This window comes from Cyanistes caeruleus, chromosome 11 (assembly GCF_971803275.1).
Source record: "Cyanistes caeruleus chromosome 11, bCyaCae1.hap1.1, whole genome shotgun sequence".
In the NCBI taxonomy this organism is placed as follows: Eukaryota; Metazoa; Chordata; class Aves; order Passeriformes; family Paridae; genus Cyanistes; species Cyanistes caeruleus.
In genome coordinates, this window is record NC_141711.1 from 6,343,428 (window position 1) to 6,366,700 (window position 23,273).

The 23,273-nt window shown below is 44.1% G+C and overlaps 1 protein-coding gene across 50 annotated transcripts in view; it reads left to right on the forward strand.

The window, feature by feature from the left end:
• MAGI1 (membrane associated guanylate kinase, WW and PDZ domain containing 1) overlaps positions 1–23,273 on the forward strand; it is a 323,880-nt gene that overhangs the window by 268,909 nt on the left and 31,698 nt on the right. For 33 of the 50 annotated variants that reach the window (XM_086845046.1, XM_086845089.1, XM_086845044.1 and 30 more), the window contains 5 exons: positions 386–474; positions 1,363–1,455; positions 3,949–4,131; positions 5,280–5,900; positions 20,684–20,715. In XM_086845046.1, the coding sequence (XP_086701172.1) occupies positions 386–474; positions 1,363–1,455; positions 3,949–4,131; positions 5,280–5,900; positions 20,684–20,715 (1,018 nt within the window). The remainder of the gene's footprint in view (positions 1–385; positions 475–1,362; positions 1,456–3,948; positions 4,132–5,279; positions 5,901–20,683; positions 20,716–23,273) is intronic. The other 17 variants (XM_086845076.1, XM_086845074.1, XM_086845077.1 and 14 more) reach the window with 1 other exon arrangement.

Sequence of the window (23,273 nt, forward strand, 5' to 3'; positions counted from 1 at the left end):
TGTTTTTAACTTGGGTGAGCCAGGAAATGGCTGTACCTCTGGGAGTCTGATTATGCAGGGATGATACAGGCCTGTCTTTTAAAATGCAATCAGACAGCATGCCTTTCCTGCTTTAATCTCATTTTTCACAGATAGATCACTCCTTTAATCTATTTGAAGGAATTAGCCATACCTACTTGAGACATCATATCAATACCAAAACCTGCTTGTTTTTCTAAATACTCTTTTTGGGACAACTGGATGAGCCTGGCTCCACACCCACTGCTGTTTGGTTTGTTCGGTATTTTACTCCTTTCCTCAGAAAAAAAGAGTTTCAATGCCTGGCCCTCATTCCTGCTTGCTGCACCACAGGTTTCCCTAAATCATTGCTCTCTTCCCTCTCCAGCCACATCAACAGGAAGACACAGTATGAAAACCCAGTTCTTGAGGCGAAGAGGAAGAAGCAGCTGGAACAGCAGCAGCAGCCTCCAGAAGGTTGGCACCCTTGAGGGCAGGGTGGGTGGTGTGTTCATGGGGAATGTCCTCCCTGGCCATGGCAGCACCGTGTCCTTCCCTCCGTGGCCGTGGTGTGTAGAGGCAAAGGGACGTGCATAGGAGTGGCTGCGTTTGTCCTTCACAGAAGATGCAGCAAAGGAGGAAATCTAAACTGTGTCACATAGAAGGTTTCAATCCTGTTAAACAGGAGAGATTTCTCTTTATGTGTCCTTTGTTTCTGGAAAGTTTCTAGACTTCCCAGAGACAGCTAAAATACATTTTCCTCTTCAGTTTGCTCCATCATGGTGTTGTTCCAGGGTGCCCTGGGACTCAGGCTATCAGAGGGGATGAGGACTGGGCATTTAGATGCACTAAAACCCTGCATGAGAGACTTCTTAAACAGAGACCTTTGTATGTTGTCAGGCTCTAAAATCTGAAGTAATTTCCTTATTTTGAAACACATTTTAAAAATTTATTTTCCTCCTTCCCAGCCCCTTTTTTCTTTTTCTTTTTACATTTTTTTCTTCAAATGCAGCCCAACTGCAGTGAGGGCCCTGTGGCATTTGGGCTTGTTCTTAGATACCATGAGTGGCACAAGGAGTAGATTTCATTTAAATGTCAAGCCCACTTAGATGCAAATCACATCCCAAGTTTCAGTACGAGATAGGATGCCCCAGCAGATGGATCAGTTGACCTGGATATAGAGATCCTTCAGAACTGGTTTTTGGATGTCTCGTTCATTTTATTCCCTCTGTCTGTGACTGTTTCTTCTCTTGCCATACTTCTCACCTCTCCTCTGCTTGACCCCCATATTCCCAGCATGTGCACATGCAGCAGCTCGTGGTGCTGTTGTGAAACCAGTAACATTTCCCTCTTTGCCCTCTCTAGAATGGACAGAGGAGTGTCCATCTCTCCCTCCACCTGCTGCTCCAAACCATGTTTCAAACAACCAAGAGGCAGTTCGGGAAGCACCAGTACAAGGTAACAGCCTTGTTAAACCAGTTGTAAAAGAACAAGGTTTTGTTCCTGAGAATGAAATTCCTTCAGCCACCATAAGGGCAGTATTTCCACGACTGGTTACACACCAGGGCCTATGCCTGCTTAGCTGAATTCCCAGATTTTGAGACTAGTTGTGTCAAGACTACATTTGTTGCTGAATGCAAGAGGTGAATGAGATTATGCGCATCAAAAAGAGGATTGTGGCATATTCTCTATGTAGCATTCCAAGTTTGCAAACACAGTGAACTTACTCAGAAACTGTACTTTGTATGGGTATTTTGGGCTACTACAGCCTTATTTATTGTGTCAGTGGTCTGTGTAGCCAGTTAACTCAGAGACCAGTTGTTTGCCTTAAGTAACTCACCAGGCAGGACATGAATCATTCCTGAATTTGCAGCATGAGCTGAAACATTGCCGGGTCAGCTCACCAGCAAGGGCAGGGAGTTCCACTTGTACCTGTGGCAGTAAAGTGCTCTCTGGTTACAAGTAGTTGTAAGTAGGCTTATTTTTGACTACATCTGAATTGACTACATCTGAAAAGTGAGTGGCATTGCCCTGGTCTGCAGGAGCCAGAGCCTGGGCAAGGTGAGAGGGGGAACCTGGCAGGAATGTATCTTCCTGACAGAGCTGGGAGCAGCTGGGAGCTGAGAAGTACTCCTGTGGTCTCTGAAGGCAAGCCTGACTGGAAGGTGCCATCCCAGGCAGCCTTTCCTGCCAGGAAGAGCCAGAAAGTGCTCTCTGCAGCAGGTAGATCAGCCCTTCCAAAACAGACATGGCCACCAAAATTGTGCAGCAGTGTTAGAGCAGAGCATTAACCTGTCTCAGCACCACTCTGACATGTCCTGGTATCTGCTGACGACTCCTCCCCTCTTTCATTCCTTCCTCTTCTTTCTCAGTGCTGTTCCCTCTTCTCTCGCTCCCCATTTGCAGCTTTTTTCCAGCTTCCATGCCCAGAGGTTTCCATCTCTCCCCCTGATTGCACTGCTGCCAGGGACGTGGGCACAAGGAGCCCTCCCTATGCCCCTGGCAACACTCTCACAGCCTGGGTTTTGTAGATACACTAATTTCAAATGTGATACCCTCTTGGATGCTGGAGGTGGGATGTAGCCTGTGGAGCTGCTGGCCTGCTGCTGCAGGGCAAGCTCAGCTTGTGTCTGTGGGCAGACACCAGCAAGCCCTGCTTGTTCTGCTTGTCCTTTGAACCAGGAATGAGCCCTGCAGCACTCTGCCTGTGTTTGTTACCTGAGACACTGGGTTGCACTTTGATACTCAGGGCTTTTTTGCAGGCTGGGGTCTGAGCAGACCATCTGCCCACAATGTGCAGGATTCCCATGTTCCTCTGAAACCCTTCAAAGGCAAGAAAACTACAAGTCCTCACACTGCCTCCTCATGAATAATCTTCAAATATACATTTTTCCCCCCAGTCAAAGGCTTATAGTCTCAAATCCTCCCGCTCTCCCCCGAGGTCTCCTTTCTGAGCAGAGGCCCACAGCAATGCTGCTGAGGTGTTTGAAAGTGCTCCAGCTCTGCTGGCTGGGATACCCACTGCTGATCCCAGAGCTGTCACCAGAGGGCTTAGTGGCACAGGCTAAGCGTTAAAAACAATTAAAAGTGCAAAGGTGTCTAGTGTTGGCACTGTGAAGTGCAGCAAGCATGATCCCTTTTCTGAGCCTGTGCAATATGCTTTGCAAGGATGTGCTTTTGTCCGTGGAGCACCTCTTTCCCTCTTAGCTGTGGTCCCAGAGAGCATTTCCAGCCCTCCAGCACAACTGCTCTGGTCCTGGGCTGCTCTTTAATACATACTTCACACCAGAAGTGTTTCATCCACAACAGGCAAGAAAGGAACGATAAAAGACTTCAAGCAGTGTCTGAAGAACAACGTCAGCATCCTCCCCTTTTTCACTAGAGGTCACAGGGTAGTAGCAATGGTGGGGCTGGGGGTTGTGCTAAAGGGTATCAGCATCTTGTCAGAGCTCAGAACTTGTTTTTTGCTCAGTGGGTTGGGAGAAGGTCAGGTGGTGAAAGACACAATGATGCCTCTTTCTGCAGCATCTCTCACTGCAGCCTCCTTCTGTAGGAGTCCCCCTAACCCTGCCCCATCCTTCCTGGGATGGATATAACCACCTGAGGACAGAGATGAGACACACATCTAGCCCAGCATTCCCAGCTTTAATATATTCCATTTTTTAAAGCAGCATGCTTTTCCGTTTGTAGCCGTGGGGCTTTGGTGCACACGACCACAGCTAACAAAGTGCCAGGTACTGGGGTTTTGTTCACACCTTTTACTGCATCCCTGGATCAGGGAGACAGGTGAAGTGTGATGAGATGAGAGGGTGCAGGAGTGAAGTGCAGTCCTGTCCCTGCACACTGCTGTGTTTGTGCATGGACTCGTTAGAATGGGGAGGGGCAGAGGAAAGTGAGATCAAACACTCTTGCCTGCCTGCTTATAGATTTTTTTCCAAACTTCCTACACAGGAAAACCCTTTTTTACACGAAACCCTTCTGAGTTGAAGGGGAAGTTCATTCACACCAAGCTAAGGAAAAGCAGCAGGGGCTTTGGCTTCACTGTCGTCGGAGGAGATGAGCCAGATGAATTCCTCCAAATCAAGAGTCTGGTGCTGGATGGTCCTGCAGCATTGGATGGCAAAATGGAAACAGGTACTGATGCTTTATATCAAAATCATCACAGCCACTTTGGTTTGTGCATTTGCAGCTGGTTTGAAGTGCCTTTCATAGAGGACTGTAGTCTTCATCCCCCGTTCTTGGGGAAAGTCATTCAGCTTTCTGATCAGCAAGTAAGGTGAGATACATTGAGGGATATTTCCAGAATCTTGGGAAAGGACACTTCATGTGTTAGAATTCCATCTCAGTGTCAAAATACCCAGCTGGGGCAGTACCAGCTCCTGCTCTCTCCACACTTACCTGAGGAGAGAAGCCATCAGTTGTGAGGCTTCACATCAGGATATGGGTTCCTGCTCCCTGCTGTGGCAATGGATGATGTATTTTTGTAGGGCTGCACCGCCATGTGTTTGTGTCTCTGCCATGCTGCCTGTCCCTTTCCAAAGCTGCTCCCAAGGAATGGGCTAATCAGCATCTCCCTCTGTGGAGCCACCAAGGGCAAATTGATTTTGCCAGAGATCAGGTCCGCCACAGTTTAGTGGCAAAATATGAAATATGGTTTAGTGGTGAACACAGTGGTGTTGGGTTAATGGTTTGACTCAATGATCTTGGAGGTATTTTTCCACCTTGATTCTATGAAGTCCTCTTAGGCTTCGTTTGAGGTCACAACTCCTCGCTTTCAGTTGGAGCATCACAGCACTCAACATCCCTCTTTTGCAGCCCCAGTGTTAATAAAATGACTCATAACTTAATCGATAGCTGGATTTCAGGCTGAAGTATGAGACATGACATGTGGCACTCACTGTGTTTGAGCAGTTGCTATTTGAGAGCCTTCTGTTACAGCTCCCATGTGCTCTCAGTTTTGTTTAGATCATATGTCAACGTGTAACAGGGAGAGCTGGACTTCAAAAGAGCTGTGAAATGGGCCATATACCATCATTTAAATTCATCAATTTTTTGCATGAGCCAATTCCATTTTCACTTTCAAAAACATTTATGTACATAAAGGCTTTATGCCGTGTATCCAGAGAGTTTTTGCTCGCCCAAGTGTCACCACTCCTTTTGCTTGTGCTGAAATGCTGCTGTTGCCTGTGAGTGGTACCTGTGGATGCTGCAGATCTGCTCTCAGGCTGGAGTCCTCACCTTTCTGCAGTGCACAAAATGGTCTCTGTCTGTGTCCACTGCAGGGGACGTCATAGTCAGTGTGAACGACACCTGTGTGCTGGGGCACACTCACGCCCAAGTGGTGAAAATCTTCCAGTCCATCCCCATCGGTGCCAGCGTGGACCTCGAACTGTGCCGGGGCTACCCCCTGCCCTTTGACCCCGACGACCCCAACACGAGCCTGGTCACGTCCGTGGCGATTTTGGACAAAGAGCCCATCATTGTGAACGGGCAGGAAAACTACGACTCCCCGGCGAGCCACAGCAGTAAAACAGGGAAAGTTAATGGCACAAAGGAGGCGAGGCCCAGCAGCCCGGCTGAGGTCTCCTCCAATGGACCCCATGGCTACCCCAACGACACGGTGTCTTTGGCATCCTCGATAGCAACACAGCCTGAACTCATAACTGTGCACATAGTGAAAGGGCCCATGGGCTTTGGGTTTACTATAGCAGACAGTCCCGGTGGGGGCGGCCAAAGAGTGAAACAAATTGTGGACAGCCCGCGGTGCCGCGGCCTGAAGGAGGGAGACCTCATAGTTGAAGTCAACAAGAAGAATGTGCAGAGCCTCACTCACAACCAGGTGGTGGATATGCTGATTGAATGTCCTAAGGGAAGCGAAGTCACGTTGCTGGTGCAGCGAGGAGGTAAGTCTTCAAAACTGCTTTAAAACACCTCTTCTTGAAATTAAAAAAAGGAAAAAAATGCATGTCACGGAAGATCTGCTCTCCTAAGCTTCTCTGTGGAAGTGGCTTTTTTCCTGAGGTGTAGGAACTGCCCCAAGTTGGCAGTTGTCAGGTCACATAGATGGTTAAAATTATTTGTTGTGTGCTGCTGCACTGCGGGGGATGCTCAGGTTCCCACGTGCACACAGAGCTGGTAAGGGGCAGGAGGGTGGTGTGGTTACACGTGTGGCTACGCCTTTGCTTACATAACAAACCCTGGTCTCATGCTCTGCAAACTTGAGGGTTTTAAATAGAACATGGACATTCCTTGAGCTATTCTGAGATATGGAAAAGGCTGGTAATAAGTACTGTAATTTGCAGTGTTCAAAATCAGATACTTAATGACTCTTCATCGGGGAAGGATTATACCTGGGATACATTTGGGAGCACAGAAGAGAATTTAAATTTCTCCAAGTTGTAAGCAATTGCAGTGTGACTTCTGCACCTTTGTTTGCTGTGCTACTGGAAGCTGAGCTCATTTTTTGGTAGCATTGCCAAGACCACCAGCAGGTGCAGAACCCATCCCACAGGCAGCCCACATGGAGGATGGTTGGCAAGTGACCTGTGACCGGCCACTCCATGCACAGGAACTCTTTCCCTTCACACAGCTAAAGGGGTGCTGAGCTAGCACCCCTTTAGGCTATGGATTGAGATTTGGGATAGGGTCAAGCTCACAGGCAAAGTCCAGGTCGGCTGTTGTGTGCAGTCAAGGGCAGAGGGCTCGGCTCTCCGTCCCTCCCTGGCACTGGCAGTGGGGCTGTCAGAGGGACAAAGGCATGTCCCCACTGTGCTCCCTGTCCCATGCAGGTTTTTATGGACAGCACACACTTGGGTGCCCTGTGGATGACAGGAATGACCACTCTGCAGAGGCAGTAGGTGATGAACACAGCCCCCAGCCAGCCCTGCAGGGAGTGTGTGCTATAAAAATACTTTCCTGCTGACTGTTCTGAAGTGTTTTGATTGTAGTAAACACCAAAAGCCAGTCCATTTTAACAAGGGACAAGTTGTTTCCTGAATTTACAAGTCTGGCTTGTTGTTTTCCAAGACCTATTTCAAGGCATTGAATACATTGATTCTGCAATTAATAGCAGCTCTGGAGAAAGCACTGCCTTTCCTATACTCCTTTCTTTCCAAGTGCTTACTGTGTTTTTGTATTTTCATAGTAAATTAGAAAGTAGAGAACAGAATATATTAAGAATTCTCCGATTTTCAAAGTGTGAGTTCCTTAAAGACTTCTAGTACTAGAGAGATTTAAAAAATGCACTTCATTCTTATGATTAATATATGTATTATGGAGAAAATATGGTTGGAAGAAAAATAGCAGCTATTATTAATGTTCCTGGAGAGTGCATATATATCTGGTAACACCATATATTAATTATTTGAATTGTGCCTGACATTTAATAATCCTCCTAAAGCCTTGAAGGCATAATGAAAAGTTTTGATGAAGAAATAAAAGCCTAGTTTTAATAAAATAGTAAATAGCTCCCTTGTAATCTGGTTGAATCTTTTTATTTTTTTTTAATTTTATCAAGATACTAACCACATGTGCTATCACCTTCCTAGATAAGGTACCATGTCAGTCTCCTTGAACTGTCTCCCTCCTTCCTTCAAGGTCTTCTCATTTCTATCTCAGCACAGAGCAGTTGCAGTTTCAAATCTCACGCTCTTGTGGTACAGAACTTGGAGATCCTGGTGGCCCTGGTCCACAGTTAATCACTGAAACAAAGTTCTCCTCATGCCCAAGGGAAAGCTGGAGCAAAATGCTCTCAAGCTGTGGCAGAGAAGCCAAGCAGAGTATGCACAGGAGTAGCCTCAGAACCAAAACCAGTCAGGTCTGTTTAAGGCTTCTGAGGTGATGAAGGGGGATGAGAGGCTGGACATGCCCCAGCCATGTGCACTCACAGCCCAGAAACCCAGCCGTGTCCTGGACTGCACCCAAAGCTCCTTGGGGGTGAGGGGGGACTCTGCCCCTCTGCTCCACCCTTGTGAGACTCCACCTGGAGCACTGCATCCTGCTCAGGGGCCCAGCACTGGAACAACGCAGACCTGTGGGAGCCTGTCCAGAGCAGGCCACCAAGATGATCACAGGGATGAGGACGTGAGTAGCTCTGCTATGAGTACAGGCTGAGAGCTGAGGGCGCTCAACATGAAAAGAGAAAGCTTTGGGGAAACCTTACAGCACCTTCCAGTACCTAAAGGAACCTACAAGATTGCTGGAGAATGGCTTTTCACAAGAGCGTGTAGAGACAGGACAGGGGGAATGGCTTTAAACTGAATGTAGGTAGGTTTAGATTGGATATTAGGAAGAAGCTGTTCCCTGTGAGGGTGGTGAAGCCCTGGCACAGGTTGCCCAGGGAAGCTGTGGCTGCCCCATCCCTGGAAGTGTTCAAGGCCAGGCTGGATGGGGTTTGAAGCACCCTGGGATAGTGGAAGGTGTCCTGTGCCCAGCAGGCTGGTTGGAACTAGATGATCTTAAAGGTTCTTTCCAACCTAAACTATTTAAAAAACACAAAAGGTGTAACTGGCTAAAATCCACCTGGCACTCAGTGCTGCTGCACTCGGGCCCTTTCCCCTGTAACTTTACCTTGTGTTACCCCTGCCAAGTCTCTCCTCAGCAGCACCATCCCCAGACAAGGCGCCGCTATTTATTTTGGTCCCATTGCAGAAATGTATTTGGCTCGGGTGTCTGATGAGCTCCTTCAGGGCTTTTGAAGCTGTTCTTCAGCTTCTCTGTCGCTTGTCCTTTCCTCCTCCTCCCTCTGGTGTCCAGAGAGGAAAGTGCTCAGATGCTGTCAGCATTCTTCCATTCAGCCCAGCACTTGTATTCAGCCCTGCTGTGCAGGAAGCATCCCTGCCACACTAAGGCTTGTATTCAAGAGCTGTCAAAAGGATTTTTAGAAGTGATTACTAATCAAGCAGAAAAATATCAGAAAGAGATGTGCAATACACAGGAAAAGCTCTGCCTGCTCCAAGCTGCTGGTGCACCCCCAACAAGGAGGTCTAATTGTTGAAATGCAAACGCAGAGCTGCTGAGAACAGCCTGTAAAATATTTACTGTGAAGTGGGTTCAGCTGAAGCACTGGCTTATGGGAGAGGGCAAATCCTGCTGCTGCCTCTGAGTGAGGAACACAAGGATGATTTCTGGAGGGATGAAGCTGAAATGCCCCCTTTGTGTGCTTATGTGCAATCTAAAAGCGTTAGCAGGATTGGGGCAGAGGGAGAAATACTTCAAAGTCACATCACTGAGTGATGTGACTTCACTCTGACATCACTTCAAAGTCAGATCACTGAGAATTTGCTTTCCAGAGACCTCATAGAAAATTTACCTTTTCTACGTTCTAGTTTAATTTTTTAAAAATTTTCTTCTCCCTCCTCTGCTCTGTAGGATTAATCATATTGCTGTTGTTTTCCTGTTTCACCTATAGTTGGATAAAACTGGATAAAACTCATTGATCTTGAGGGGTTCACAAAGAGTTCATCCTTCCCAGGGTGCAGAGGGTTGATTGGGTTGGTTGGCAAAGCTGCTTTTGCTTGGCAAAATGAAGGGACAGAGGGGACAAAATAATTATTGTCTTTATTAGGCAGGAAAGATAGAAGGTACTTAAATGAAGGAGTTGGCTGAATAACTGTGTGTTGTTTGGCTGTGAGTAATTTAAACTGGAAATGAGAAGATAGTGCCAAGCCATTAGAGCCTGTAAGTCAAACTGGAGGAGGCATGAAGGCTTTACTGCCTGAAGGTGAAGCTCAGCACGTTTGAAGGGGACAGGACATGGTGCCTGCAGCAGCAGAGGAGATGCTTGATAACCCAGCAGGACCATTTGAGAGCTCTGCACCTGAAAGTAAACCAGTGCTGCTGCTACAAAATGCAGAATTAGGCATATGTTTTTGTCCCTGCACTGGAAATTATGATTACATACTTTGGTTATTTTAAAGAGTTATTGCTAATGCAGCCACAAAAGGTACAACTTTCTTTTGAATTTTTGTAGCTGAAAAGGTTATTTTAACCTACCAAGTACATAAAGTACTTTCAACAAAAAAAAAGCCAAAAAAACTTAAAAAGCAAAGAAACAAGGTAATATTATTTGCCACTTGAAATCCATTAGTCATTGAAGCCTTGCCTATGCACTGTAACCAACTGAAATAAGCAGTTCTCAAATACCTCTCCATTCTGCACAGACTCTATTCATAATAAAAGAAACATTTTGTCAGAATAATTGCCCTGCTTCCCAAGGGACTTTTATTCTGTGTCTGTTGGGACAGGTGGGGGGATATGCCAGAACAAGGAATTCTGCAAAACTACTGTGCTGCATTTTTTGGAATCACTAACATCTAATATTTGTTTCAGTGAAAACTTTCATGTATTTTATATTTTGTGAATTGCCTCTGATTAAAGAGGATTATTTTTTTCCCCTTTTCCTCCATTTTTAGGTCATTCTTCAGGTTAACCAAAATATGTTTAGTTTGTGTTCAGTTCCAAGAACTACACTGAGCAGTGTTCATGCAGGTTTGAATGGACAATTGACATTCAAAGCTTTCACAGTTAGTGCTTAGATGCATCTTCATTCACTGGAAGGTCAAAAATAGCATAAACCTTGAGCCTGATCTGCGTAATCCCCTGGAAGATGTGTGTTCCCACTTTGCTCCAGATCAAAGTAATGGCACACAGGTGAAATGTCACTCACATGTCATGTGCAAATCAGTGCCATTTCTAATTGCTTTCCCTGGTGCCACAGTCACGTTAAACTGGGGAATGGAAATGCATCTTCTGAAAAAAATACATATGCTAGATAGATATGTAGATATATACTGGAGTGTCAAAACTAAATGTGTTTTATGGGAAGAGGAATCAATGCAGCATCTGCTTGTCTAAATGCCCATCAGTGGGTACCTGAGTCTTACTTCTATGTAAAAGTCCATAGTAAACTCCCTATTTATGGGAATATTATGACCTCCTCAGGTTAGTAGGTTTAAGAAGTTCCTTGTGACACATGTAACTACAACAAAAATTTGCAACAGTGGAAAAAAAAATTACAAAGCTCTAAAGCAATAAATGTATTTAGTCTCCTTAGCTACATGGACCTTCCCTTTCTGGAATTCCCACCTGGAAATGAAGTTTTCTCTTCCTTTCTTTAGCTGAAAGCTGGATCACTGAGTGGTAAGAGGAAAAAAAAGAAGGGATGAAATTAGAGCTCCTTTTCATTTGCTGTCCCTAATGATGTAAAAGCATGGTATAATTAGAGCTGCAATCAGCTATTCAGTGCAGACTTGAACTCTTTTGAACAAGCCACTCACTTCTGTTTACCCTTTAGGCTTGCAGTGAAGAGTGACTTGAAAGTCATGCCACTTAAGCATTGAGCTGCCAGAAAATTTCAAACTGTCTTAGCAGCTGCTGAATTAGAGAGAAAGTGAGCCCAAGCTGCATTTGGGACAAAAATCACAACCTGGGAGTCATCTGATGGTTACCACAGAGCACGTTTGACAGTGCCAAAGCTTGTGGAATGGAAAGAAAAGTTCACCGTTTCCAGCAGTGTTTTCAGCTCAAGGACAGAGGGACCAGAGCTTTATACTGAGGTCTTTGTGCTGTGTTTGTATCTAGGAACTCCCTGGACCTCATCTGGCTGAGCACAGAGCTGCTGGTGCCAGGCATCCTTCATGGGCCGCCGTTACAGTTGGTCTTCCTGTGGCAGCTCCTTCCAGATCAGGGGCAGATCTAATTCCTTCCTGCCCTCTGGTGTGCTCAGTTGACTTCTAAACTTTTTAAAAATCCCTTCCCAAATCGCCTCTTTTTTCCTTGTCTTACCTTCTGTCCATCACCACCAGCTACCAAAGCTCCTGGTACCTTCTACTCAGGTATCCCACCAAACCTGTTTGTTGAATCTTTCAGTTCAGGAGCAGGACTGGGGGAACCTTTAGTTGGGAATAGCTGAATTTTTTATTTTTTATTTTTTTTTCAAACCACCAAGTCACTCTTTGTTATTCTCTTCTCTTTGTTGACTGGAGTTATATTCTAACACCAAAAGAAGCTGTTGAGATTTTAAAGCACATTTGATGTAACATTTACTATTCTCTCACAGCCTTATTCTGATTAGGCACTAGTGTATCAAGGAGCACATAGGAAAATCAGTTGAAGTCAGGAAAAGATGAAATAAAGGAAATGTTATAAGTTAAGGTATTTTTAATAAGAAGTTTGAAGTTCATACCCCTCATTAGAATTGCTTATGTGCATGTGTTTCAATCCAGTGTTCGAGTTAATTTTCCTGCAGCAGCTCCAGAGTGTTAGATACGCCTTTTTGGGACAATGCTGTGTATTGTTATGCAGCACCATACACTGATCACTGTAATTGGTTTTGTAAAGCAAGCGAGCAGAAACTTGTTTTCTCTTTGTGATAAAAATAAGCCGAACTTAACATTTTAAATCAGGTCGTCTTATAAATAATGTAATATGTTGGGATTATGTGGTGTTTTTTCTCCTTCAAAGTGCTTTACAGGTGTTAATCTTAGTGACATTAGTCGTTTGTTTTTGATGATCTGAATTTGTGAGGTTTGGGATGACTTTGCTTACCAAAAACACAAAGGGGGAGGGGGTTTGGTGATGCTCAAATCCATGGCAGAGCTCCCATTAGACTCCAGGAGGCAGCAGGGTTTCACCCAGGTTTTTCATGCCTACAGATGCTACAGCCACAAGGGTAATTGTTGGTAGCTTGCTCAGACACCAAATAGTTTAATGTATGTTAATAATGTTCATATAAATAAATGAACTAATGAATTAACATTGCCAGGTCCTGCTGGAATTTTTCTGTGCAAGACATCCAGTTGAAATAGTAATTGATAAACCCAAATATCAAAAAGCCCACATGTGCAAAAATCTTACCTTAATCTCCCAAAATTCCAGATATAAAGATACCACATCAGAATTCTTTCTGGTTTGTTTGTTTTGATTTGATTTTTTTATTTCAAGCTTCTAGTATTCATACCCAAATGCCTTTCCTAAACCATGGGAGGCCAAGGAACTCCAGACAAAGCACATTGTTCTATGAACATTTGATTCCAAAACAAGCAGCTTTATAATATTACAGTTCTGATAATGAGGGAGATTCTGCATTGCTGGGGTATGAACATTTTAATTGCCTGCAGAATTTCCAGCTATTGCTGGTGTGATACATGTGAATTGCTGACACTAATCTGTTAGGCATTCGAGGCCCAAGTGTTTTCCCCTCAGCTACCCTTCATTAGCTCCATTTGCACTGATTCTCTCCTAGAAATGAGTAAGCAAATGAAGAGATGCATGTGAAATCTGCTTTTTGGGTCAGCATCAGCTTTAACATGAGCTACCCTGGATTTTTGTGGCAGCATGGCCTATCTATGCTATAGCTTGTGTCCCCCAGATATATGTGTCATCTGAGCTCCAGAGTTGCTTGGAAGTGTAAAATAGGATAGAACAGTTGCTGATTCATTATTCAGCATTTTGTTACACATTTTGCATTTATTTCAAGGGTTGATGTAATCTTCTAAAGTTTTCTGCTATTTCATGAAGCAAGCTTTAAGGCCAGGAGGAAACCTGTGCTTTATTTACTAAGGAGCTGAACAATTAACATGTTGGGAATAGGGAAATAATGTCAGTTTTGTGTCGTCCTTCGTGCTGACAGCACAATAGTAGTGGCGTGCACGTTACACGCATGGCTGCCTTTCTGTGGCAGGAAATCTGGATCTGCTTTAGCATCAGTAAGAAAACCAAAGCATTTGCTGAATGCTGGAAGAAAAAAAAACATGGCTGAAATCCCCTCATCAGGAGGTTTTATTGCCCAAATCATCCTATCTTGCAGAAAGCAGTAGGCTCTGAAACGAGTACAAAACAGGAGGTTGCTTATCAAATGAAAGATGAGAGCTCTGAAACTCTTCCTAATGGGTTGCTTGTTTGTTTTTTTCCCCACTCCTTAGCTTGAGGTTTTGAAAGTTTGTGCTTTTTTTTCACCTTATGTTGATTTGGTTTTGGTATTAAATGCTGAAGTGGTGTAAGTGGAGCAACTTAAACCCACACAGTGTTGTTTTATATCAAATGTGATGTGATGTAACACAAGGTGGCACAGCAGAACCTAATACTGTGCATTAGATAAGGCAGATTTAGCTGGAGATGTGCCTCCCACATCTTCATCAGGATTTGCACGGCAGGAAATGGAGCAGACCTGGAGGTGTGCAGCAAGGAGGGTTTCGTTCCACTCAGCTTTTCCTCCTACCCTTACATACTGCCTGGGTGACATTTTGGTGTGCAAGTAAATAATGAGTTTTTATCAGCCACACTGCAGGTAGGTGCAATAGCTGCTGCCTTGATTTGGCATTATAATAACCAGCCATAACAGAAGTAATGAGGTGTCAGAAATCCAAGAAAGGTCTTTGTTTATCACTGTAATTAAATACATTTGGAGAGTCATTAAAAGCAATAGCAGGTGGGCAAAACTGAGGAAGAAGGATGAGTTTGTAATGGACTAGTCAATGGTTTTGTTTTGAAATGGATTGCTTTTAAATATCTGTCTGCATGTCTCTAAGTCTCTCCATTCTGAATTTAAATGTTTTTCCCATTCTGCACTGGGATTTTATGTTCATTCGTTTTAATGTTTATTTTTGTCTCAGATTTATTTTTGTGATCATGATAGTAATTAGGTTATACCAGCACAGGTTAAGACTTGCTTAACCTGTGCCTTTTGTGCCAGAAGACCTGCAGTGTGCCATAAGTTGGGCTTAAGAGTTTGGCAGGGCTTATAGGCCAGACAGATTTGGTAGGGAAGGCTGAGCTTGAGGGAGGTGACACAGCTGGCTGAGGATGCTGGGACAGGTCAGGACCCTCTGGCTGGGAGCACATGGAGGTGATGTTGGTAGGGACATGCAGGCAAATACCAGTCCTCAGAAGTCTCCTTTCCGTGCTTGAGGATTAGTTTCTGAGATGTACAGGTTACCTTGAAACTATATCAAGTTACTGATCTATTTTAATAGAATAATAATAAATAATAATAATAAAGTTGTGTTTTGTGAAAACATCCATAAAACCATTGTCCTCTAGTAGAGCCTTTTAGCGTGCCATGTGTGTATGTGCACTGCCCAGGTCTGAATCTGCCTGAGCGTTCTGTAAATGCTAGCTCATTATTAAGGGGTGTTACATATCAATAACAGCACCCAGCTAATGCCAAGAGCCTCTGTGCAAGCTGCTCAGCAGATATGAAACACGAGAATCTGCCATCAGCCACCCAGCTTGAGCACATGGATTTACACCTTGTAGCAGTGCTGTGGTAAGTCTGAAGACAAACGCTCTCACTGGCAGGATAAATGCAGATGTGACTGTAGCAAAATATGGTTTCTCCTCTCCAGTGTCCTCTCTCCTGAGTTTGGAGTGGCACTGGGGTTGCCTGGAGGTGCTACTGCCCCTCAGCATCTCCATGGTCATGCCCCAAAAACTATGAGAGGGTTTCCAGAAATAAAGCTTGAGCTTATGGATAGCCATACATGAATGCTTATGTATATGAAAAATAGAATACTGTGTGTACACACCCCCTTACCTGTGTAAGAAGAACGTGGAGGTCTGTCATTACTTTCCAATTCTAGTGTTTAGCTCCTGAAATTTGTGAGATTTCAGAAATTTAATGTCTATGTACATATTTGTTTAAATATCAACAAAGGTTTTCATCTAAGCATATGACTCCGACAGCTTGAGCTTTATGATAAGCACTTCATTTAATGAGCTTCAAAATAAAAATACAAGAACTGCTGACATGCTTTCAACCATAGGCTAGATGGGTAATTGTCACACTAATTCTCAATCTCTTTATTATCTTACTGTCTTGGAATTATCTTATACATATATATATTACTGCATAGTTAAATTTATATTTCCATAGTAATTAAATAGCATTTTATTAGCCTATATCTTTTTTATCACTTCTAAAATCAATTGGGATGCTGAAAATATGATTGAGACTTTAATGATAAGGAATTGCTCATAATCCCAACCAAAAATGAGGGAGCCTAATAAAATTTAGCATCTTCAGAGCATCTAGAACTGAAATTCTTCTTAATGACAATAATGTTCTATGCCTCATTATGCTTTTTGTCAGTGACAGTGGGTTAATAATGCCCAAGATGATCTCTTCAAAACATTGCTTTCTTGGCATTAGGATTAAGCATTAGCATTAGAAATGTAGCATTTTTCACTGCATTTGGTAGTTACCAAACTTGTTTTATGGCAGGGCTGTATTACTGCAGTGTAAATTATTCTCTTGCTTAAAGCTTGTATTGCATAGCTAATTATTTTTGCTAATGCAGTGACACTCTTGTTATGGAAATCACGATGACGAGCAGAAAAGTTTGGCTGGTAGGGCAGGGGATTTCTTCTTGATTTTTCTGCAGATTGTTCTGGTCTGGAGAAGTTGAACTTCCATCTACTCTTTGAAATAGTATTTGTCCTTTATTAGAAATTCTTTGGCAATGGATCATGCGGAATCAAGGTGATTGCTTTGTCACCACCAATCTCCTGTCCCCTTCCCCCCACAGCAGCACTAATGGCCATTAGCTTTAATTATTTAAAGTTCCTCGTTTTGCTCACAGAAAGCAGCAATCAATGTTCAATGCCTGGTATATGGTTGTGCACCCCCTGACGCTGGTGCTTTACCTAAACCTCATCTTTCAAAGTGTCTGTTTTCTCTGATACAGCCTTTGCTTTTTATTCAGCACCATGTTAGTGCTATTTAGAAAGCTTGAAGGTTTTATTTTTTTTCCAAGCAGAAATGTTTCCTCTGTAAATGTTAACCTTGGGACACAGTCCGAAATCTTTATTTTCTTGTGTTTTTCTTCATCTCCAATTAATTTTCAACACTGGTGCACTCTGGGCTGCAGGTAACAGGCAAAAGGGCAAAACCTAATGGGTGACCCTTCCTCTTAAACTCACCTATGGCTTATTTTGCTCTTGGTTATTGATGGTCCATAGGCTGTTCAGGTTGCAAGAGTGAAGAAACACTGAGAAGTGAAGATCTAGAAACAGCTGTTCTTCTCTCTCATGTGCAAAATCACCCCAAAACTGAAAAAATGTTGAGCAGTACACAGATATTGTAAGCCATACATAAGGTGTTAGTCAGACATCCAGACTGGCTCTTAGCAGCTCCAGGAGCCTTTGTCCTATGGGTGGCTTAGGTTACTTAGGTTACTTAGGTTGTATAAAAACAAAGGAGTTGAGGAAAAAAAACTTTTTTTTTTTTTTTAAATTTTATTTTAAAAATTGCATGTTGGAAACAGCAACACTTGGGGTCAAGTATTGTCCCATGTGTTCTTCCATGAACTCATCATAAATAGGGTTAGCAAACTTATAGCTTCCCAAGAGTTTTACCACTCAAGACTGCACAGTTAACACAAATAATATGAAATAAGCTGAATTACGGATTTAACTCATGTGTCACATCACTCACAAGATAACACAGTGTCATGCAACAGAAGTGCAGCTCCTCATGTGCATGAAGAGTGCTGAAGTCATGCTACAAAACTTGCTTAATGATTTGCGTTTTTCCCCCTATGTTACAAAATGTAGTTGAGCAGATGGATGCAGCCAGCTGTACAGAGAGCTTTAGGGAGTACTGGGGAGAAAAGGGAGAGGGTTTTGTTAAGATAAATGTAATAATCTCTGTGATAATTAGTTTAATTTAGATCCCTGCATCTGACTCATTTTTGACTAACCTCGTATGAAGTCTTTCTTGCTTTGCTGACGGGTCTGTGAATTTAGTTTGATTACAATCCCTTTTTTTGTTCTTGTGGATTGCTCACTGATCACTGATATTTTTCATTAAGCAGTTGCTTTATTACATTGTTATTTAGAGGGAAGTAATTTGTGTTTTCTAATTAATTTAATTCCAGGCACATTTAGTAAGTAGCTACAATGAGCCCATTCAAGGGGTTTTAGGTCATATTGACATTGTTTACCAGATGTGCTCATTTGTTTTAAAACATTGTTAACTCTGTGGTGACAACAGCCCTGTGTGATTGCTTGACTCTTCCATCTTTAATCTGTATCTCCAAAAGCCCCCAAATTTAGAAGATGCACTTACCTATTTACCTCTGAAAAAGTTGCAGTGAGGCTTTGGGAGGGAATGGGGCAGCCAGGAGGATGAGCTTCCTAGCAAGGCATGGCATGAGCAGTGATGGGACATGTAAATGGAATCCTAAGGCCAGTGTTGTAATTTGCAGTTGTCACTATCCCAAATTCATGGGCTTGGGAAATGTTTTCTCCAGAAGCTTTTTGGAAAAGCTTGGCATTTCCTTGCTCGTGGAGCTCCCAGGATTTGGGGGTTATTCAAGCACTTTGTGTTCATTGCTGTTAAATACGGCATCCATTCCATCATCTGAGCGTGAAAACTCCCCATTATAGCTATCATTTGCTCATTTGGCCTGCTGTGCCAGGAACTGGAGTTCTAAAATGAGACCCTAATTAGATGAATAAATAATATTTTCACAGGAAAGTGTACAGGCAGGTTATTCCCCTGACTATAAGCTTGTCCCATGAAAAACTACCAACATTTGTAACATGTTCTGCAGTCACTTATTTTGGTAAGAAGTAAATTATTGCTTGTTCTGCAGCAGTCTGGCACAGAGCAGTGACACTAAGATTCATTGGCCTCTGAAGGACCCACCAAACAATAGCCTTGATGTGTTTTCCATTATTTTTCAACTGTTTTCTGTCTCTTTGGGGTTGGAACAGCCAACATTAATGACAAACTTTGAAGGAAAGGTTTGTTCAGTGGTTCGTACTTACTAAATTTTAGCATTTAACGCTTGTGATGCAGTAGACAGAATTCTGATACAATTTGACCCAGCAGTTCATCTGAATTTCTGCTTTATTTTTTTGGAGGGAACATTTAAAATGTTGTTAAATCCTTTCTGTCTCATGCTGGTCTATCAAGGGTGCGTGCGTACATGGGGATATGTTCTATGTATTGATTTAATGGGAAAGATCATCTCTTGGGAAGGGAGAGTAAACGTGTGTGCATGCATGTGGAAGGAGGGAGAGATAGAGAGAGGAGAATCTATCTGTGTGTTTATCTCTGTGATAAATGATGCCTGTTAAAAATGTGACTTGCCACGAATGTTATGCGTGTTTTTCTCTTTAAGGGTATTACACAAACACAGTCCCCATCAGCAGAAATGAAGCTGCAGTCTTGATTGTTTAGTTCAAACAGTTTGATGTTTCATTGTCCCTCAATCAATCAGTGCCTGGAGGGGTATCAGCTATTGGCTGGGAATGCATCAGAGTGACATGCAGAGTACAGATATTCCTCAAAAGCTTGCAAAGATTTCATTTAAAATACTCGTTACTGTATTCATCCCAGTCTGAGAGCAGCACCAAAGTGAGCTCTGATTATCACTTTTAATTGTGGATCTTCCCTATTCAGTGCTAACATCTCCCAAATTACCTTAAAATAAGCATCTTCCTAGACAGATTTGTAATTCACTTGAATAGCTTATTTTATTCTCTGTGTAAAAGTTAGATGAGGGCATGGGGTTTAGAATAAACAAAATGCATAAAGTAGATAACGTAATGCGGCATAAATGCCACATAAATCACATCCTAAAGACAAAAGCAGATTTCAAGCATCTGAATTACTGAGCACTTAATGTGGAGTGTAATCTGTGTTTTGGTTTATGTTTGTTTCTGGAGTGTCACGCAGAGAAAAATATGGGGGGTTTCCTCTCTCTTCCGACAGCGGGAAGAAAAAGGGAGGTCTTGACCCCAAGAACGAGCTTTTCCTGCATTGTAGCTAAATCCCCAGACAAGTGTCTCCTTTGCTGCTGGCAACTGGGCTCTATGCACAAGTAGTTGATTGAAATCTCACTTGAGTTCTCTTGCTCATCACAGACTGAGTAAGAGGCTGCTTCAAAATGCAAAATTATCCTCGAAAAAACCTTTCCTGGTGCCCTCCTTTTTTCCTCTACATCACCTGCAATCCGTGTAAGCCCCCCTTCTCCAAGCTCCCTGGCATCCCCCTCCCAGGGGTCAGGGGTAGTGCTGTTCTCAAGCCACAGATCTCTGAAATTGTACCCAACAGATTAAACCTCAGGCTTCAAAGGTTTACACTTAGGATGGACAGGAAGGAAAACGTGTGTTTTTCCAGTAACATTCATAATTTTAGGGAGAAAAGCTTATTCTTCCTCATGCTTTTGTTTTCCTTCGCCCAGCCCACACCTCTCGGCTCAAGCCCAATGCACATTTTCCCTTCAAAAAAAAAAAAAATCAAAATCAATTTCTAGAGAAATACTTTTTAAAAAATCAACCTGTTCCCCCTGCGCCGCTGCGATTGGTCCGATCAGAATCGCCGAGCCATCGCGTCAAAAGCAAAGAGCCTCAGCTTAATTGTGAGCTAAGTCTCCTGTAATCCAGGGGAGCATTTGAGATTCTGCCCAGGCAGGCGCTGAGGGCTGTGGGTTTCTCTCGCAGCCTCCCGGCTCTGCAGCACAAGTCAGCATAGCTAATGCAGGGAGAGCTCTCCCCCCGCTGCCGCTGCCTCTCGCCGGGCTTTGATTCGATATGAACAGACTGGTAACTCCGATGCCAGAGCGAAAGCTGACATGACTCTGCAGATGGCTACCTTCGGATGATGCACCTAGGGATTTTTCTTTAAGGGAAGGTAACGCTTGATGCTAATGTTTATTTTTCCCTTGTTGCCATTTTTCAGGACTGCCAGTCCCAAAGAAGAGCCCAAAGTCGGTAAGCACTTTTCAGCTACTATTTCTGTCTGTTTGTCTGCTTTAAAGGAAAAAAAGCATGAGTTTGGCTTGTTTGCTTTCTGGGTCTCGATTGTTTCAAGTTGTCTTTCTGTTGCAACCATGATTACCTTGCACGGCTCCTGCTGCATGGGGGAGATGAGAGGGAGATGCAGTACAGAAGGGGGACTTGTTTGCAAATAAAGCCTCAGGTTTACAGATCCGCTTCCCTGACAGATGAGCTTCTCTGTCGTTTAACTTACAAAAAAAAAAAAAAAGCAAAAAAAAAAGCTATTGTTTCCTTTTGGAAAGATGGGAGGCTCCACCTTCTTGCCGGGTACCAATTCCTGTCGGGTGCTCCTAGGCACTAACCTTTTCCATTAACTCACTGAGTTTTCTTGAGAACCCTTGGCTGAATTATTAACAGAATGGGAAAGCATGCACCTTGTCGGGAGAGACAAAGCATGATCAGAGCATGGTTACAGTTCCCAGGGAATACAGTCAGCTGTCCGAGAGCCTGCTTGGAGGCATTTCCATACTGAGGAGGATTGTCCTGCAGCTATAAGATTCCTCATTTTTTAAAAAAGCAATAACAGAACAATATTTTTGTGTCCCCCCGAATGTATTTCCATGGAAAGCTGTTACCTGGAAACATCTTAGCATCTTAGCTGGCAGCCCAGAAGCTGTGATCTAAAGTATCATTAAAGCTCCATGAATGATATTATGGAAGAAATTAATGTGCTATTTGTATGCAACAAAAAGCAATGCTTTATTTTTAAAGGGAATGAAATACCTAAAGCCTGAAAGTTTGCAGTTATCTGTTGAGAGTGGGGGAGAGACAAAATTATCTGCCAGGAGCATTGGGGAAGCAAAGCAAGTGAGGTATTTGCCGTGCTGTAAGATGGTGTGAAACTTCACCAACAGTCCCTGGTGGTGCCAAAACCTGCAGCTGGGCACAGCCCACCTCGCTGCAAACCTGGGCAAGAGGTTTAGGAAGTGGCTGAGCAGAAGGCTCTTGCTCCTAATGCGAGCTCTCTGCTCATCCAAAAAGAAAGCCCTGAAATAATTAATGTGATTCTGATGGCTTAGGGCAGCACTGATTAAAGTCATGTGAGCCCAGGCCTCTACCATTGTCAGCTCACATTAATGTTGGGAGGCAGAAGTGCGGGGTGTGCTCCTCGCAAATCACAGCCCTGGCAGCCCCTGCCCGCTCGCTGCTGTCACACGCGGGGTTACTGCAGCCCTCGGTGAACCAAAGAGAGTGTGTAAAATACAGACATGCCTGGCACGTTTCTATTCTCTGCCTCCACTTTCTCCCCCGCTCAGAGCAGGATTGGCTGCACGCAATCTGGACTGTGACTTCTGTGATTAAACCAGCCCTAATCCACAAGCCTAGGTCTTTCCAAAGCGTGGATGCTCCCACTTTGCCACACACACGTTTGGCATCAGGTGAAGCGGGATCTCGCTGTGTCAGGCACCTCTCTGGTTGACAGTGTGCACAGTGAAAATCTGAGCAGCATGTAAATCCATGTCAGGATAATCCCACCTTGGTGAACAAAGAGGCTGTTTACAAACAGGTGTAGCTGTGCAACAGCAGATTTCTCTCTACTGTCTCTACTGACATTCTTTTGCGTGCCTCTCCCAAGCCTTTCCAGGGTTTCTTCAGTAATTTTTCCTACGGTCCTAGGTGGTGCTGTTGTCTCTAAAGCGCAGGATTTCCAAAAAGCAGAGTCTCCCGTTCCCCTGGCTGCACACGGGGGTGGTTGGCAGCACAATTAGCAGTGATGTTGTGCTCACTGCAGCATCGTGTGGCAGCTTCACTGAGCGGCCGCTCCTTCCTCCCCGGGCATCGCTGACCTGTGGGGATTGAGCATGGAAACCTGGAGCAAAGTGCCTTGGGGCATCTGTGTGCAGTCCAGGGTGATTTACACCAACCCAGAGCTCATGTGGCCAAGGTGACAGTCAGAAGCAGGGAAGTGGTGGTGTCTAACACTGCCCTTTGGTTTGTTAAGGGCTGCTTCTCCACTGCAGGCAGCAGGGAGTCCAGCCTGACCTTCTTAGCCATGAGGATTCCCACTTATGGCAGGCAAGAGCCAGGCCTGCCCCGCTGGCATGGTCCCTGTCTGGGATACCATCTCTGAACTCTGCCCACGTGTTACCAGGGATGCTCTGAATCCCAGGGACCCCCAGTTTGCCGCTGCACTGGCAGCAATGGGGTGAATGCGGGAGCTGCCATCAGAGCTGTGTGCCAGGGGCTGTCCCCAGCACAACACAGCTGTGGGGCTTGGGGGGATGTGCTGCCCGTTTCCTCCCTATTCTTGGTGCACAGGGACTGTTTTCCAGCATTCCTTGTATAATAAACCAGCTGCAGTTAGAGGACAGCACACATCGAGGCTGGGAGCAGTTGGCTTTGATCTTAACTTGTGCTTGTTTTTTGTTTCTTCTGCTGCATCAGGGAAGTCACGACTCAGGTGTCCATCCTCTCCTGCTATGCTCAGGAGATGAGCCCTCTCTCCTTCTCTCATATCCTTTCCAAAGCCCAGACACATTCCCTACTTACTG